Source organism: Danio aesculapii, chromosome 21, assembly GCF_903798145.1.
Source record: "Danio aesculapii chromosome 21, fDanAes4.1, whole genome shotgun sequence".
NCBI lineage: Eukaryota > Metazoa > Chordata > Actinopteri > Cypriniformes > Danionidae > Danio > Danio aesculapii.
This window is the reverse complement of record NC_079455.1, coordinates 16582118-16600992: the sequence shown is the minus strand read 5'-3', so window position 1 is coordinate 16600992 and position 18875 is coordinate 16582118. Positions and strand designations below refer to the sequence as shown.

General features: G+C 38.5%; 1 protein-coding gene across 2 annotated transcripts; it reads right to left on the bottom strand.

The window, feature by feature from the left end:
* Nucleotides 1-232: 232 nt before the first annotated feature.
* On the bottom strand, nucleotides 233-16734 carry timd4 (T cell immunoglobulin and mucin domain containing 4). 2 transcript variants are annotated; one of them, XM_056446269.1, is made up of 7 exons: nucleotides 16580-16734; nucleotides 7415-7753; nucleotides 7254-7319; nucleotides 4659-4747; nucleotides 2421-2532; nucleotides 921-954; nucleotides 233-832 (listed from the first exon to the last, which is right to left on the bottom strand). In XM_056446269.1, the coding sequence occupies exons 1-7, from the start codon at nucleotides 16635-16637 to the stop codon at nucleotides 751-753; spliced, it is 780 nt and encodes a 259-aa protein (XP_056302244.1). In that variant the 5' UTR covers nucleotides 16638-16734; the 3' UTR covers nucleotides 233-750. The 2 variants fall into 2 exon arrangements, with proteins under 2 accessions (XP_056302244.1, XP_056302245.1); XM_056446270.1 differs by having other exon boundaries at nucleotides 2421-2467.
* Nucleotides 16735-18875: the final 2141 nt, after the last annotated feature.

Genomic DNA, 18875 nt, shown 5'->3' with positions numbered 1-18875 from the left:
AAGGTGTAAAAAAAAACAGAACCTGTGTTGCCCTTATGATTTGACGAGGCACAATGATGAATAGTAAAAACAACAGCCTCAAGTGATTAAAATACGCTATAATAAAAAAATTGAGGAAATTGTGCCATCATGTGGTAAGAAGTGTATTATTTCTTTATGCTGAGGCTGAAATAAGTAAGGAAATAATTGGTTTTTAGATGTTCTCCATAAATGAGCAAACATATGAACAAAAGCCAATATTCCAGTTTTATTTTTAAGGTGTAGGATATATATGTTCTTCAATTTGTACAACTTTCCATGAGTTTACATATTTTAAGATATGCTTCAGACAAAAATGTAACATCCGTCATTATATTACTTAAATATGTGTATTTTATATGCAAATAAGAGATTCCCCAGTTGCACTCATATTGTTATGAATAATAATGAAGACTTGCAGAATATGTCTGTGGGATAGTTCACCCTAAAAATAAAAATGCCCTCATTTAATCTCCCTTTACTTTTCTGTTAAACGCAAAATAATATATTATGAAGAAAGCTGAGAAATGATAACCATCGATTTCCATAGTATTTGTTTTTCCTACTATGGAAGTTTGGTGGTTATAGGTTTTCAGTATTCCTCTAAATATCTACATTTGCATTCAACAGAAGGAAGAAACTCGTAAAGGTTTGGAAATACTTGAGGGTGTGTAAATAGTGAGAACATTTCCATTTTTGGGGCTTAAGTTGAGAATCAGTCGTGTTTTGTTTCTACTCCAGGGTGTAGATGTTCTCCTCCACTGGTCTTCTTGTTCGTATTTCATAAATAATGTGTCTGGGCTCCTTTGAGAAACTGAGGATGAAAACACAGCATACATTGTGATTACACAGCATTACAGCAAGCATTTTGTAAAAGGTTTTAGTAAATGAATCATCCTTACCACCCACTGTCTAATGCCTTCCCATAAAAGCCACCTGTCAATCAGAATTTACAAATATACAGTTGAAGTCAAAGTTATTAGCCCTCCTGTGAATATTGTTTTTCTTTTTTTAATATTTCCCAAATGATGTTTAACAAAGCAAGAAAATTTTCACAGTATTTCCTATAATGCTTTTTCTTCTGAAGAAAGTCTTATTTGTTTTATTTCAGCTGGAATAAAAGCAGTTAAAAAATTTTCTAAAATCATTTTAAGGTCAATATTATTAGCCCCATTAAGCAACATTTTTTGATTGTCTATAACAAACCATCATTATACAATGACTAGCCTAATTACCCTAAATTTCCTAGTTAACCTAATAAAGCCATTATATGTCACTTCAAGCTGAATACTAGTATCAAATAGCATGTAATTTTAATATGGGTCAGTAGGAGCCTACTGCACCTACTGGTAGGCTCTGAAGGCTGTTATCATCCATCCACATGGTAAATTAGCTATACGAATAGAGAAGACTCCAGATCTGTTTTTACATTACTGTGGTGGTTGGGTTTAGGGTGGGGGTAGCAGTAGACATGAATAAAATACAATTAGTTGGAAATTTAATAAATAATATAAATAATTCTCGTTAACTTCCTGCCACAGCTGTGTGTGATCTATAGCTGATTAACCATGTGGATGGATGATAACAGCCTTCTGAGCCTGCCAGTAGGCGCAGAAAGCCCCTACTGGCCCATATCTGTCCGCTGATAACCAGTGATAACGCCTATTCAATCAAGTGATAACATTTGAATCGGCTGAAGAAATTGGTTATTAAAACTATTATGTTTAGAAATCTATTGGAAAAAATTTTTCTTTCCGTTAAACAGAATTTGGGGGGGGGGCTAAAAATTCTTACTTCAACTGTGCATATTTCCATTTAGAAAACTTACTTACAATAGTTCTTTCAATTAAAGCAGCAGTTCACTTCCATAATATAAAATCTGTCATGGTTTACTCACTTGTTCCAAACAGGTAAAACTTTTATCTTCTCTTAAACACAGAAGTGTGGATCTCACTTTATTTTAACTACCATGTGCTTGCATTAAAAAAATAAATACAGTGTAGTTCATAATGTTTTGCAGATTGGATACGGCTAGGGTTAGGGATGGGTTTTGTGGTATGGGTAGGTTTAAGAGTGGGTTATGGTGTAAGGGATAATTCTAGAAGTTAATTACAGATGCAATAACGTATGATGTAAAAAATATATTTACACAGTAAGTACATTGTAAATAATGATTGATTTCAGTGTAAATACATATTAGTTAAGGCCATATAATATAAAGTGGGACCCACAATAGAAGATATTTTGAAAAATGTTGGTTTTCGAAAAGATTATGTTCACCATTTATTTACATAGTATGAGGAGAATGCTATGGAAATCAAGTGGATGTCAATGCTGACCAATCATTCTGGAAGTGAACTTCTTCAATGTCCAGTAGAATAATAGCTGAGTGCAATACATACGTTTGAAGGTCAAAAGGGCCAAAGCACCCAAAAGAAGCAGAAGCAGACTGAGAGACAGAGACAACACCGGGATGTTAATCTGCAGCATGATCCTAGAGATCGGCTCCTCCATCTTAAAATCACACATTTAAAAGAATTTCAAGACTCTTAAGGGTTGGTTCACAAAAATATATATATAATTGTTTATTTGTTTACTAATAAATGTTTCAACATCAACAGGTTTTGTTTATTTCTTTTGGGGTTTTTGTTACTTTATAATTTGAAAATGTACTTCTGTTTATGTTATTTTCATATTATATTTGTCTTTATTTGGTAGCATTGTTTGAGACCAAGGTCATGTGACCCTGACTGACTAATTTAACCTGTAAAAGTTGGCACAAACGACATGTCGAGACATTGAAGTTAAGTGCTCCTGGTTACTCTGCTGCTGCTTACCAGGCCAATGCGGTAAAACGGTTGTTATTTGTATTTCTTTTTTTTTTTTTTATGTCCTTTGATTATGTTGTGTGTAAAATGGTTTCGTTAGTTTTCAGTTTTCCATAATAAAAATAAAATCTATGAACATCAGTAAGTGTGGACTGTCTAATAACCAGCGGGTAGTTAATTTGGTGTTTACGTATTAAAACCAGGGTGTGAATTATACATTGATGATGGGGGGGGGGTGTCAGAATTTTCGGTAATGTTACTTTGTGTATATATATATATATATATATATATATATATATATATATATATATATATATATATATATATATATATATATATATATGTATTTTTTATATAAAAAAAATTATATATATATGTATTTTCATCTTAGTCCCTTTATTAATCTGGGGGAGCCACAGTGGAATGAACCGCCAACTTATCCAGCACATGTTTTACACAGTGGATGCCCTTCCAGCCATAACCCAACATTGGGAAACACCCATACACTCCCGCATTCACACACATACACTACGGCCAATTTAGCTTTTTCAACTCACCTAGCGCATGTCTTTGGACTGTGGGGGAAACAAGAGCACTCGGAGGAAAACCACCTGAACACAGAATATGCAAACTCCACACAGAAATGCCAGCTGACCCTGCCAGGTCTCGAACCAGCGACCTTCTTGCTGTGAGGTGATATTTATTTATATTACATCAAAACTATTAATAAAGCATATTTACATTTTCAGTGTTTTGAGATTTAAAATAACTGATTAGTTATTTCAGAGCTTACTTAAGGTCAAACTATTAAACTATGCATCTAATTTTATTTGATTTTTAGGCTGTATGTAGATACAAAAACCAATTGTACAAGAAAAGTGTCTTGTGAACACTTACTATGTCAATCGGGGCTCTAGATCTGCTTGTTTTAGACTGTTGAATGTTTTATTTTCTTGCACATAAGGATTGGTGCGATTATGCATGCAGTGGTATGAACCATTAATAGGGGCGGTCAAATGTATATTTATATTATTTAATGTTTTAATTATTAATATTAAGATACAGATCAGAGACAAGTAATTCTCACAATTGTTTTGACATCCTTGAGTGGGGATCAAGCATTAATTAGGGGGGGGGGGGGGTTGATCCCTTCCTAACCCCCCTGTAATTCACACCCTGATTAAAAGTAATTTAAAATGCTTAGCTGATTACTTTATTTATGCAGATGTCATTTTGCATTAAATACTCCTATGCATTTGAAAAAACTCCTTGAAATTGTGAATTTCTGCAGTGGAAAGATGGATTTTTGTTGATAATTCATTTGAATTTTACATTAAATTGTAATTTAAAAATTATGAAAGTTGACTTACATTTATTAAAGCTTTTGTTTATTTAATGCATTGGTTATATTTATTTTTGCCATTTTATAAAAGCCAAAAATAAAAAGCCATGGAAATTAATTTTATTCTGTTTTACTACAAAACAGTCAACTTAAATCATATAAATACGCAATTTCCTAGCAACAAACTGTGGCTAGTGGAAATGCTGAGTGGCATTTAATTTTGTAAAAGTGGCTGGTGAAAAAAAAGACCCCGCTGACAGTGCTTTATTGCAAGATATACAATGAGTCATAAGCTTTCCAAATGAATGTGATCCATTTTCCTACAGAAACAGTTATATATGAAGCACAACAAAAATTTCATTTTCTAAAATGCATATTATGCTTTAGAGATAATATCAAGAGTGTACCATGAGCATTTAACAATGACACTGTATGTTTATGTTTATTTTTCATGTTCTCACATGACTCACCATTGCCCCTGAATGCACATGAGTTTCGTTCTGCCAGGAAATGTCATTGAGTGATGAGTCTTCTCCTCTGGACGGATCTGATAGAGATGCTGCAAAATTCAGAACGAAACACAGGAAATCGTTTTTTTGGTGCTAAAGCTGGCTGAGAAATGTTAACTCTGCCCACAAGGGTCTGTGACATTTGGGTTGTGGTCTTATGACATGATATGATTGTGCACAAGCACACATGATGACAATTGAGGTGCATATGGTGGTCTGACTAACTGTTAGATAGCAAGAGTATAGGAAAAAAACAAAGAAACATTGACACTTACTGTGCAAATTTTGTGTTAGATTTTATTTATTTATTTATTTTTATTTAATTTTTTAAGGGAGCACATTTTAAACAACCCTATTGGTTTTCAGTCTTTGAGATTTTTGGCTATTTTGCTTCAATAAACTGTTTCAGTCAGAATATTGGCACTATATTCAGCATTTTGATCTATTTGTTGATATTTAGCTGTTGATAGTAACTGCTACTGTACACTGTAAAAATTGGATTCTGCCAATTAGTTGTGAATGTGTTGACATAACTTATATATCATGTAAGTTTTACTTGGCTGAACTTACTAGTTATTAGAAGTTAGTAGTACTTAGAAGTTATTAAATGAAGTAAAAATATATATATGTGTGTGTGTGTGTGTGTGTGTGTGTGTGTGTGTGTGTGTGTGTGTGTATGTGTGCGTGTGTGTGTGTGTGTGTGTGTGTATCTGATTTGTTTATTTATTTATTCATTTATTTTTATTGTTATACTTTTACCTAAATTTGTTTACTTTTGCATGATGTCAGACGATGAATGTTTTTCTGCAGGTTTAGAACTATAATTGTGCAGGTAAAAAACGACTTAAGCAGGTTGACAAAACTTGGGCAGGTTTGAGATCAGTTTGGATATTTACAACGTGCATTTTATGTTAAATATTTAACAAAAACCAAGTGTGTGTACCTGCTCATTTTTAGTTAAGGCATTTTTTGTGCATTTGGGAGTGTTTTGAACAGTTTGAGCTGGAAACATCAGCAACACTGACCATCATTTTCTCATATGTATGCACAACATGTAATGTTGTGGTGTGTGTGTTTGTCTGAGATTCTTTTCAGATACTTTGGTAAAATGTATATTTGCATACTTCGAAAACCTGTTTTTAGTATTGAATGAACCATGGTCCATTAGAGGAACATTAGTCATTCAGATTAATTGAAGGTAAGCGACATGGGATGGTAGCTCTGTGGTTAGCACTGTTGTCTCACAGCAAAAAGGTTGCTGGTTTGAGTCCCAGCTGGGCCACTTGGCATTTCTATGTGGAGTGTGCATGTTCTCCCTGTGTTTGTGTGGGTTTCCTCCATTTTTTCCCCAAATATGTGCATTAAATAAACACAATTGGCTGTAGTGCATGTGAATGAGAGACAACTTCAATATTTAAGTTCACTAAACTTAAACCATGTCCATTACACTTGAATTATAAAGTCTTATCAGCATCATTCTTAATTACAACCTTTTATCTATTTAAGTTAACTAAACTTAGACTACGTCCATTGCACTTGTATTGTTAAGTCCTGTCAACTTTAAACTGAGTTAAGACAACTTCACTGTTTAAGTGAAGTAAATCTAAAATTTTGTGAGTCATGGTGGCGCAGTGGGTAGCACGACTGCCTTACAGCAAGAATGTTGCTGGTTTGGGCCTCGGGTGGATTACAGTAGATGGCATTTTTGAATAGAGTTTGCATGTTCATCCCATGTTCGTGTGGGTTTCCTCTGGGTGCTCCGATTTCCCCCACAATCCAAAGACATGGGGTATAGGTGAATTGAGTATGTCAAAATTGACCGTAGTGTATGTCTGTGAATGAGTGTGTATGGGTGTTTCCCAGTGATGGGTTGCAGCTGGAAGGGCATCCGCTGTGTAAAACATATGCTGGAGAAGTTGGCGGTTCATTCCGCTGTGGCGACCCCAGATTAATAAAGGGACTAAGCCAAAAAGAAAATAAATAAATGAATGAAATCTAAAATTTTAAGGCAGCACAAACATTTACTTTTTTAAGCTGAAACAACTCTTTTTTACAGTGGGAATCTTTTTTCTATAGCAAAAAAGTTTTATAATAAGTTGAAAATTTTTACATTTTTTCTTGTAATTTTGAATTCATTTAGCACTTTTCTGACTTTTACCTTAGAATTGCAGGATATAAACTTGCTATTTAATGTTTTTAACTTAAAACTACAAGATAAAATCTTGTAATTGAGATTTAAACTCACAGTTATGCTTTTTCATAATCCTGACAGTACATCTTGTAATTTTAAAGTTTTATTTTTCGATTTGTGACATTGCATGTCACAATTCTTACATAAAGATTAATTTTCCCTTCCTTTGTCTGAGTTTTTAGGCTATCCCACAACTCTGAGTTTATATTTCTAAATACCCTTGATTTTTTTTCTAAGCAGGACCTAAACTCGCAATTGTAATATTTGTAATGTCAAATAAATAAAAAAAATTTAATTTAAAACAACTCGTCCATTCACTGTTCTCAATTCACTGTACAGTCGTTGGCCTTCAAAATATCCCTCACCTGTTTGTGTTTCCATTGGTTCTGTTGAAATTTGTGTCGTAGTTGTTGGAGCCACAGTTGTTGGGGCTGCAAAAGATGAAAAAAAAAACATGAAAATTAAATTAATTTAAATTCAATCTCTCCAAATGTTGTCCAACTTTATAAACAATCATTAAACTTGCCTTTCATGACTTGTAATGTGTAGGACATCTTCTTATCATTGAAGAAGCCCTCTATGTCCACTCTGCAGCAGTAGGGCCCACTGTCTGACTTCTGTATCTTCTGGATCCCCAAGTCCATCTGTCCCAACAACACGTCCCCGATGAGCCGGTACCTGTCCGAGACTTTGGAGATCACGCCGTACTCGTCGGTCTGAACAATGATGTCGTTACACCAGAAAGTCCCACAGTCTCTACCCCAGCAGACGTGGCTCAGACCGTGATGCTTCACAGAATAATGACATGATAAAATCACTGTGCTTCCCTCCGTCACGTGAAACGCCAATATGGGGGAACCGCCAGCTGTTAGACGCAAAATTAGCATTAGCATTAGAAATAACAAAATTAGCATTAGCAAAATTTCATATATACGTATATACAGTTGAAGTCAAAATTATTAGCCCACCTTAGAATTTTTTTTTCCTTTTTCAGTATTTCCCAAATGATGTTGAACAGATTCAGAAATGTTTCACAGTGTTTCCTATAATATTTTTTTCTTCTAGAGAAAGTCTCATTTGTTTTATTTCAGCTAGAATAAAAATGTATAAAAACCATTTTAAGGTAAAAATTATTAGCCCCTATAACCTATATTTTTTTCGATAGTCTAAAGACCAAACCATCATTATGCAATAACTTGCCTAGTTACCCTAACCTGCCTAGTTAACCTAATTAACCTAGTTAAGCCTTTAAATGTCACTTTAAGCTGTATAGAAGTGTCTTGAAAAATATCTAGTCAAATATTATTTACTGTCATCATGGCAAAGATAAAATAAATCAGTTATTAGAAATGAGTTATTAAAAATATTATGATTCGAAATGTGCTGAAAAAAAATCTTCTCTACGTTAAACAGAAACTGGGGAAAAAAATAAACAGGGGGACTAATAATTCAGGGGGGCTAATAATTCTGACTTCAACTGTATAGGCCCGTAGCCAGCCTATTAAAAGGGTTGTTCTTTTTTCTCAAAAAGTGGACCTTTTTTGCATTTATTTGCCTCAAATTATGAAGTTCAAATATTGTATTTTAGTGACATTATAAGCACTAATTTGTGCTGGATTAGCTTGTCGGATGTCTATCATTACCTCACTTTTTGATGCGACAAAAATACTTCCTACATTTTTGTCAAAGTGCTTATTATACTAAAATCAAACAAAAGTGTTTAAACAATGTGTCGGTGCTCTTTGGGTAAGTGATTCATCAGAATAAACAGCAAACATCAGTCCAAGGCACTCGAAAAATTTCGAAAAAATATTAAAAAGCCTTTATTGACATAGCTATTAAGAACATGGCTTTTCAATACTTTTTCCACATTGTTCGAGAGCCTTGGATTAATTTTAGCTGTTTATGCCTATCATACTATTTTTTTGTGTACAATAATATATGTTTATTTACAAATCTGCATTTAAACTGTAAGTATTACTGTTTTATATATGATGTAATGAGATTAGAATTTACAAATGGAACAAATGAGCTCATACAGGGGCCAAATTCTGGCTACAGGTCTGATGTAAAAAATTATTCAGACACCACATATCATATTAAAATATTTTTACTAGCGGGTGCAGGACACCAGTGTTAGGGTTAAAGCCAGTTATGTGATAATATAATACTTTTCTAAGTAATGAGAAAAGTAAAGCATTACTTTAAAAAAATAAGTAGGCTAATAATATTTGAGTTACTTTTTTTAAAAAATGTATTGCTGAATTAAAATTAAAGCGGTCACAATAAATCATGCAGTCAATGAAAGAATGTGTTCATTATTGTAAATGCGTCGAAGAAAAGGAAAAGGAGATCTCAGTGGACAGTGATTTTACTTAAGACAAATAGTGCAAAAGTAGCAAACACATTGCTCAGATAACACTATACCCTAAAATATTATTTTTTGATGTGTTTTTTAAAAGTAAATTAAGGTTATACAATGCGGTGTTAATTGCAGAGCTCCTCTATTAAAAAAAAAAAAAAGAAAGTTCTGAAAGAGATCAAGCCTCAGCCAGGTAATAAAAAGTAATGCAAAAGTAATCACAAAAGAAATTGAACTCATTACTTTCTATGAAAAGTAACTAAGTAACGTAACTAGTTACTTAGTAACTCAATATTGTAATGCATTACTTTCAAAAGTAACTTTCCTCAACACTATAGTTAATTTCTGGCTAACACTTTACAATAACAGTACATAAATAATGATTACAACTAATTAAACGTTACTTCATTATGAACTAATTATGAATTAAGGCATGCACTAATCAACAACTAATTTTAACCACAACATGAATCACACAAATTAATGTATGAATAATGGCTACCTTAAATACTTATAAGTATTCTACTGTGATGAGTTAAACAGGTTAAAGGTGTCACCGTACCTTGCGTTCTTGCTCTCTTCTCCTACCATGCTTTACAGACTACCTCTTTCTACCTGTTTTTATTTGCAGTCACAGGAGCACCAGTCATCTCTGCTAATTCTTTCCACCTGCCTGTTATTCCCTTTTCCCCCTATTTATAGCACGTCATTTCCCTTCATGTTTGTCGGTATGTTGTCATTTGTGTGTCTGTGCGAAGCACTCCGTTACTCACCTTGTGTTTGTGTCCAGGACTGCCATTGAGCGAGCATCCCGTTGTTCTGGGTTTTGTTCCTGACGCACCCTCAGCGTTCACCCAACTGGGTTAATTTGGTTTTGTACTTTCCTTGAGACTCGCTCCTTAAATAAAGACATTATTTCTTCTGCATTTGAGTTCACCTCTTCATTGCCCGTGACAGGAACATACTGACCAACATGGACTCAGCAGAAGACGCTGATATTCGCCGAGCGCTCGCCCAACAAGGCGCTTTGCTGGGGCGACAACAGGAGGAAATCGCGGCCTCCCACCAGGCATTCGCAGAGGTGTCCCAACAACTGGCTGCGCTCGCCGAGCGCCTTAATCAGCTGCAGCTTGCCCTCTCGAATCCTCCAGCAGCTCTCCCTAATCCTCCAGCGGCTCTTCCGGATCCTCCAGCGGCTGCATCGTCGGAACAGGCGATAACCTCTTCACGACAGGCAGAACCTCGACTCAACCCACCCGCCGCTTACTCTGGTGAGCCCGACACTTGTCGATCTTTTTTGTCCCAGTGTTCCCTCACCTTCTCGCTCCAGCCATCTTGCTTCCCCACAGAGACTTCCAAGGTTGCCTTTACTATAACTCTCTTGATTGGCCGGGCCAGAGAATGGGGCACGGCGATGTGGGACAACAAGAACGAATGCTGTACATCATTTAAAGCTTTCTCCGACGAACTCAAGAAAGTGTTCGACCGTTCCCCGCTGCAGACTGAGAATGCGAGAGCACTAGCGGCACTTCAACAGGCGGACCGATCAGTGGCGGATTATTCCATTGAGTTCCGCACCCTGGCGGCGAACAGCGGCTGGAATGCCAAGGCTCAATGGGACCACTTCCTTCACGGCTTGGCGGAGTACGTTAAGGACGAGATCTTCTCGCTCGAGCTGCCGTCCAGTCTCGATGGACTCGTCGATCTCGCCATCCGGGTCGACAACCGGCTCGCGCTCAGGGCGCGTCATCGCAGAGGCGGAGTCAACGAGTGTTCAGCTAGGAACACCGGCGCGCTGGATGTTCTCGTGGCACAACACCCCGAGTTTTCGGAGGAGGAGCCGATGCAAGTCGGAAGAGCTCGTTTGTCGGCGACGGAGCGACGCTTCCGCATTTCTAACCGTCTCTGCCTTTACTGCGGGGAGGCGGGGCATCAGGTGGCCTCGTGCCCTATCAGAGAGCGGCGTAAGCCATCTAAGGGCGGATTAACGGTGAGCACCGCGAACACACGTGCACTGCCTGGGGGTCGGGCGTCACTCCAGGCCTGGTTAAATATTAAGGGGTTTGTTAAGCAGGTGTCTGCCCTTATTGATTCCGGTGCTGAAGGGGACTTTATGGACTTAGACTTGGCTAAACGACTGGGGATTGCTATGGTCGCTCTGGATAACCCCATTTCAGCCAAAACTCTTTGTGGCTCTCACCTAGCTGTGATAACCCACTGCACTATTCCCCTCACACTCACACTGTCAGGCAATCACGTGGAGCAGTTACAGTTTCTCCTCATTCACTCTCCCACGGCCCCCTTAGTGTTGGGTCACACCTGGCTAGTCAAGCACAACCCTCATATTGATTGGGCTCTCAGCTCTGTATCTTCTTGGAGTCCCTATTGTTTGTCTCAATGTCTTGGCTCTGCATGTTCTCCCCTTTCTTCTCGTTCTATGTTACAGGAGGAGGTGAGCGTGACTGGCGTACCTGTCGTTTACCATGATTTGAGAGCGGTATTTAGTAAGTCCCGGGCTTCATCGCTTCCTCCGCACCGCCCGTACGACTGTGCTATCGACCTATTACCTGGCACTTCTCCACCTAGGGGGCGTCTATACTCTGACTAGACCCGAGAGGGAGGCCATGGAGAAGTACATCCACGATTCTCTAGCAGCAGGTATTATACGTCCTTCTTCCTCTCCAGCTGGGGCCGGGTTCTTTTTTGTGGAGAAAAAGGATGGATCTCTGCGCCCCTGCATTGATTATCGGGGGTTGAATGACATCACGGTAAAGAACCGTTATCCATTGCCACTGATGTCATCAGCCTTCGATCTCCTGCAGGGGGCAACCATCTTTACCAAATTAGATCTCCGCAACGCCTATCACCTAGTTCGGATTAGGCAGGGGGACGAATGGAAGACCGCCTTTAACACCCCCACTGGTCATTTCGAGTATCTTGTTATGCCTTTTGGGCTCTCCAATTCACCGGCGGTCTTCCAGGCACTCGTCAATGACGTTCTCCGGGACATGGTCTATAATTTTGTGTTCGTCTATCTTGATGACATTCTGATTTTTTCCCAGAATGAACAGGAGCATGTCCAGCACGTCAGGCGGGTGCTTCAGCGGCTGCTGGAGAATCGTTTATTCGCCAAGGTGGAGAAGTGTGACTTCCATACACAGTCGGTTTCGTTCCTGGGGTTTGTTCTGTCGCCTGACGGATTGCAGATGGATCCTGCCAAGGTAAAAGCAGTTGCGGATTGGCCCACCCCAGACAGTCGCAAGGCGGTCCAGCGGTTTCTGGGGTTTGCCAATTTTTACAGGCGATTCATACGCAATTTTAGCCAGGTTGCTCTACCTCTGATAAATCTCACCTCCATCCACAAACGATTTGAGTGGTCCCCTCAGGCCCAAACTGCCTTCTCTGAATTAAAGAGGCGCTTTATTTCCGCACCTATTTTGGTCAATCCAGACCCGTCCCGTCAGTTTGTGGTCGAGGTTGATGCATCAGAGGTGGGGGTAGGGGCCATTTTGTCCCAACGGTCACCATCTGACGACAGAATACACCCTTGTGCCTTCTTTTCCCACCGACTAACCCCTTCGGAACGAAACTATGACATCGGGAACAGGGAGTTACTGGCTGTCAGGTTGGCGTTGGGTGAGTGGCGTCACTGGCTTGAAGGATCGGGGGTTCCTTTCGTAGTCTGGACCGACCATAAGAATTTAGAATACATCAGATCTGCCAAACGACTTAATTCTCGTCAGGCTCGTTGGGCATTATTCTTTGGCCGGTTTGATTTCCACATCTCCTATCGCCCGGGGTCCAAGAACGGTAAAGCAGACGCCCTGTCACGTCTTAGTGAGGTTGAGCCCAAACCCACCTCTCCGGCTGCTGTTCTGCCACCCGAACGTGTGGTGGCAGGGGTAGCCTGGGGGGTGGAGTCTGTGGTTCTTAGAGCACTCCGCACCATCGTTACGCCCACTAAGTGCCCTAGTAACTTGCTATACGTGCCTGAGTCGGTCCGGACCAAGGTGTTACAATGGGGTCACTCATCCGAGCTAGCCTGCCACCCAGGAGTAGATCGCACCATTGGGTTAATTAAGCAACGGTTCTGGTGGCCCTCGTTAGTACGGGACACTCGTGAGTTTGTGTTAGCTTGTCCGGTCTGTGCGGTGGCTAAGAGTTCTAATCGACCCCCAGCAGGGCTTCTCCGGCCACTGCCTGTCCCTTCGCGACCCTGGTCACACATAGCGATGGACTTTGTCACGGGATTACCCCCATCCAGTGGCAACACTGTAGTCCTCACTGTGGTGGACAGATTCTCGAAGGCGGCACACTTTATTCCCCTCCCCAAATTACCTTCAGCGAGGGAGACAGCTGCCATTGTTGTAGACCACGTCTTCCGTATTCATGGCCTCCCGGTTGACGTGGTTTCAGACAGGGGTCCCCAATTTGTGTCCAGGTTTTGGGCAGAATTCTGCCGACAGCTGGGGGCGACTGCTAGCCTTTCTTCTGGGTACCACCCACAGACCAACGGCCAGGCCGAACGAACTAATCAGGACCTGGAAAGGGTCCTGCGTTGTGTGGCGTCAGGGGAACCGTCATCTTGGAGTTCCAGGTTAACCATGGTCGAATACGCATATAACTCCCTCCCCGTTTCATCTACGGGGTTGTCTCCCTTCCAGTGCTGCCTAGGCTACCAGCCCCCTCTATTCCCTTCCCAAGAACCTGATGCCGTTGTTCCCTCCGTGCATTCGTTCATTAAAAGATGCCTCCAGACATGGAGAATCGCCAGAAAGGCCCTCATCCGCACTGGCGAGAGGAACAAGGCTTCTGCGCACCGCCACCGTTCCGTGCCCCCTCTTTACGTGTGTGGCCAGAAGGTTTGGTTGTCAGCCAAAGACATTCCCCTTAGACTTCCCTCACGTAAATTGGGACCCAAATTCATCGGACCTTTTCCCATTATTAAGGTGCTCAGTCCAGTGTCGGTTCGACTCAAATTAAGCCCTCAGTTTAGAAACATTCACCCGGTCTTTCATGTATCTAAGATCAAACCTGTTCTTCGCTCCCCCCTGCAGCCCTTAACCTCTGCTCCTCCGCCTCCCAGACTGGTTGAGGGTGCACTTACATACACTGTGCGCCGTCTCCTGGATGTGAGGAGGAGAGGTAGAGGCTATCAGTATCTGGTAGACTGGAAGGGGTATGGTCCGGAGGAAAGATGTTGGATCCCAGCTCGGGATATTCTGGACCGCTCTCTCATTAACCAGTTTCATCAGGTCCATGGTGAGTCTTCAGGGAACGCCAGGGGGCGTTCTTGAGTGGAGGGGTACTGTCACCGTACCTTGCGTTCTTGCTCTCTTCTCCTACCATGCTTTACAGACTACCTCTTTCTACCTGTTTTTATTTGCAGTCACAGGAGCACCAGTCATCTCTGCTAATTCTTTCCACCTGCCTGTTATTCCCTTTTCCCCCTATTTATAGCACGTCATTTCCCTTCATGTTTGTCAGTATGTTGTCATTTGTGTGTCTGTGCGAAGCACTCCGTTACTCACCTTGTGTTTGTGTCCAGGACTGCCATTGAGCGAGCATCCCGTTGTTCTGGGTTTTGTTCCTGACGCACCCTCAGCGTTCACCCAACTGGGTTAATTTGGTTTTGTACTTTCCTTGAGACTCGCTCCTTAAATAAAGACATTATTTCTTCTGCATTTGAGTTCACCTCTTCATTGCCCGTGACAAAAGGTCGTAGCAGGAGACAAAACAAACACTACACTACACTGCTTACTACAGGGACACTTGATAAGTATAGGCAACACCAACAACTTTAAATTAACCATTTGAATAATTTCATGCAGCTAAAGTGTAAAAAGAAGTTGCAAGTTTGTGAAGGAGAGGTTATGAGAGCTGTGAACTCATCTGAACCATCGATTTCTATCAATGGAAAAAGTATGACTGATCACTGACATCATCGTTGATCTGATTTATTTTATCTGGCCAAATTCTGACCTGACCTAAATCTGACTTTTACATGATTCATTTTGTCATCTAGATTGTACCTAATTTTGTTTTTTGTACACGTTGTGTTAGTTTTTGTAAAGAGATACATACTTATAATTGATTAAGGTAACTTAACAAATTTAAGTTGATTGGACATAAAAAAATTAAGTTATCTAAAAAAAATGATCAAGAATTGTGTTTTTTTCAGCTGATTTTAAATACGTAATTTGAATATATAAATATCGGAATAAGTCAAAAATCAAATATGTTTCATAATATAATATTTTATAGTTATTTTGCAAGATATCAGTATTCAGATTAAAGAGTCATAGGCTTAATTCCACTATAAAACCCAAAAAGTTAAGGTAACTTAAACCATTTGAAGAAACCGATTGCAACAAACCAATTAAATAAACTAATCCTAATGAGTACACTCTATATATATATATATATATATATATATATATATATATATATATATATATATATATATATATGTATATGTGTTTGTTCATTCAAATTACTTATGTAAAATGAGCCGAAACAACACAATTCTTGATATTTCATTCGGACAAATTAATTTTTTATGTTCAATCCACATACATACTTTTAAAGGGTTAAGTTAACTTAATCAATTTGTGTTGGGACAACATTTTTTACAGTGTACTGTTAACTTAATCCATTTGAGTAAACAAAGCAATTTCAGCACAGAAAAACTCAATAAATGAAGAAAACTCAAACCAATTGAGTATTGTAAAACCCAATAAGTTCAGGCAACTCAAACTGTTTGAGGAAGTCAATTGCTACAAAACATTTGAGTTAAAAAACTAATCCATGAGTACTGTGAACTTACTCCACTTAAGTTGAAGTTATGAGGTATTTAATTAACTCATTACCTTCAACACTGAGTTCAAAATGCTTTTCAAATTAGTAGAATTAACCTTTTGAGTAAATTTTGAGTTAACTACACTCATTTCATTTGATGAAGTTGACTGTTGTTTTTTTTTTTTTTTTTTGTTCTGTAGTCAATTGAAAAATATATTTAATTATTAGTATAATATTAATTATTATATTTATATCTATTACGAAATTAATTGTTATGCTTTATTCTACAGCACCATTATATACAATATCAGGTTGAGCTGTATGTAATAAGGTAACTATATGGGCTAAGGTTATTAACATGAACTGGACTGTCAAGTAAAGTTCTACCGGTAAGTCTCCCATTATAAATTGATATGCCTTCAATTATTTTAGTTTAGTTACATTGCATGTTTATTGACAGATTTTTTTTCTTGCATAAAATATGCTTTTTCTTTCCTCAAAATTATTTACATTTTCTAGAGTGTATCTTGCCTGAAACAGTGAGCAGGAGGATCCAGCGCAGTGCAGTTAACCGGGGAGGAGTAATCATTGTGACCGGCCGCTGTGGTGTTCAGGCGACACTGCCTTGCGCTGGCCAGCACCAGGGTGAAGCAGAGGAGGGCATGTGAATGAGCAACTGTGTTCTCCAGCTCTGTGACATCTCCAAGAAGGACAAGGCCACCGATCCATCTGCAGCCCCTTCTGGAGGAGGAGTCTGGTGGTCAAGAATAACGCCATTGTGTGCTGGACTTTTATCCGCATATCTCAGCTATGTGCATGTAAACAGGCTCCATGAATGAATGTGTGGGCATGAAAACTGCACACGCCATGACCATGGTGGTGCGTGTGTTTACTATTGTTGGTAAACAACAAAAAGTGGCACAAAGTTTGTATGCAATTACTGATGATAAACTGGCTAATTCTTCACCAGACTCTGCTATTGAACAATGAGTGAGACTATTTAGTTGAGATGAGCAGTTCTGGTATTTAAATAAATTAGTGCTTGACTTGTAATATGTAACAATTCTGTGGGTGGCTGTAGTTATTTAGTATAGGTTGTTTTAAAAATAAAAAAATATAACAAGCTGGTTGGTTATTCATTCGTTCATTTTCTTTTCGGCTTAGTCCCTTTATTAATTCGGGGTCCCCACAGCTGAATGAACTGCCAACTTATCCTGCACATGTTTTATGCAGCGGATGCCCTTCCAGCAGCAACTCATCTCTGAGAAACTGGTTGGTTTATATATTTTTAAAGTGATAGATGCAGGTGAAAAAAAATACTTTATTAGATTATTAAATAAGATTTTAGCTGAACTATAGTTCTTTTTGATTCATGCAGCGTAAAACCCAAAAAGTTAAGGTAATTCACACAATTTGAGGAAACCGATTGCAACAAACCATTTAAAATTAAAAAACTAATCAGAATGAGTACTGTGAACTTAATCCATTTGAGTAAATGAAACAATTTAAGCACAGTAAAACCCGATAAATGAAGGGAACTCAAACCAACTGAGTACTATAAAACTTAATAAGTTAAGGCAACTTAAACCAATTGAGGAAACCGATTGCTACACACCATTTGAGTTAAAACACAAATCTATATGAGTACTGTGATCTTACTCCGTTTAAGTGGAGGTAATGAGGTATTTAATCAATTCATTACATTCAACACTGAATTCAAAACTCTTTTCAAATGAGTAGAATTAACCTTCAGTAAATTTTGAGTTAACAACACTCATTTCATTTGATAAAGTTGACTGTTGAGTTTTATAGTGTATAATGCAAGTTAACCACTATAGACAGTCATAAAAACACGCAGAGGCAAAGCAAAATAAATAATAACACTCATGGCTTGTGTGTTTATACCCAGCAGGCACAGGACGTCAACATCATGTCAGATGGATGTTGTATCCCAAGGTCATGGGGACGTTGTATTTTTGGTGGAAATGAAAATCAGGTTGTCGTCAGAATCAAACGTCAGACCAATGTCAGTGTCCAGTGTCAGACAGACGTTGCAGTTTGATTACTTTCCAACGCAACCTAAAAACAACCGAATATCAACATCTAATAATGTTACAACTTGATGTTGTGTGGACGTTACCACTATGACGTCTATCAGACATTGGATTTTGGTTGCCATACCTGACGAATAAATGTCAGAATTTGATGTCAATATGATGTTGTTTTAAGATGTTGGCTGACGTTGGATTTTGGTCACTTTCCAACACAACTTAAAATCAACTAACATTTGACGTCAATATTGGACATCAAAATAACATTGTCTTTGGATGCTGGCTAGACACTGAATATTGGTCACAACCTAAATCTAACCTAATTTTAATGTCTATTAATTTAATGTCTATTATTAAATTTAATTAATTCTGATTAATTATTCAGAAAGATTAAATTCTGAAGGGTTTAAAAAAATTATAATTTTACTTTGTATACCACTGCAAACAACATTTTTATATGATTTTGACAGAAGTTGTTAAATTAGTTTCAACATTTTTTTATTTAAATTTATTAATGTAAGCCACTCACAAAAACAAACTGGTTGAATTGGCTGTTCTATTTCTGCCCAATAGAAAGCATGGAGGCTATAGCATTTAATAAAGTTCAATTATTTATGGTCATAAAAAAAATACTGTTCTTTTTGCAAAACCATATTGAACAAGGGGGCAGCCTCACAGCAAGAAGATAGCTGGTTTGAGTCTCGACTTGGCATTTCTGAGTGAAGTTTGCATGTTTTTCACGTGTTTGTGTGGGTTCCCTCCGGGTGCTCCAGTTT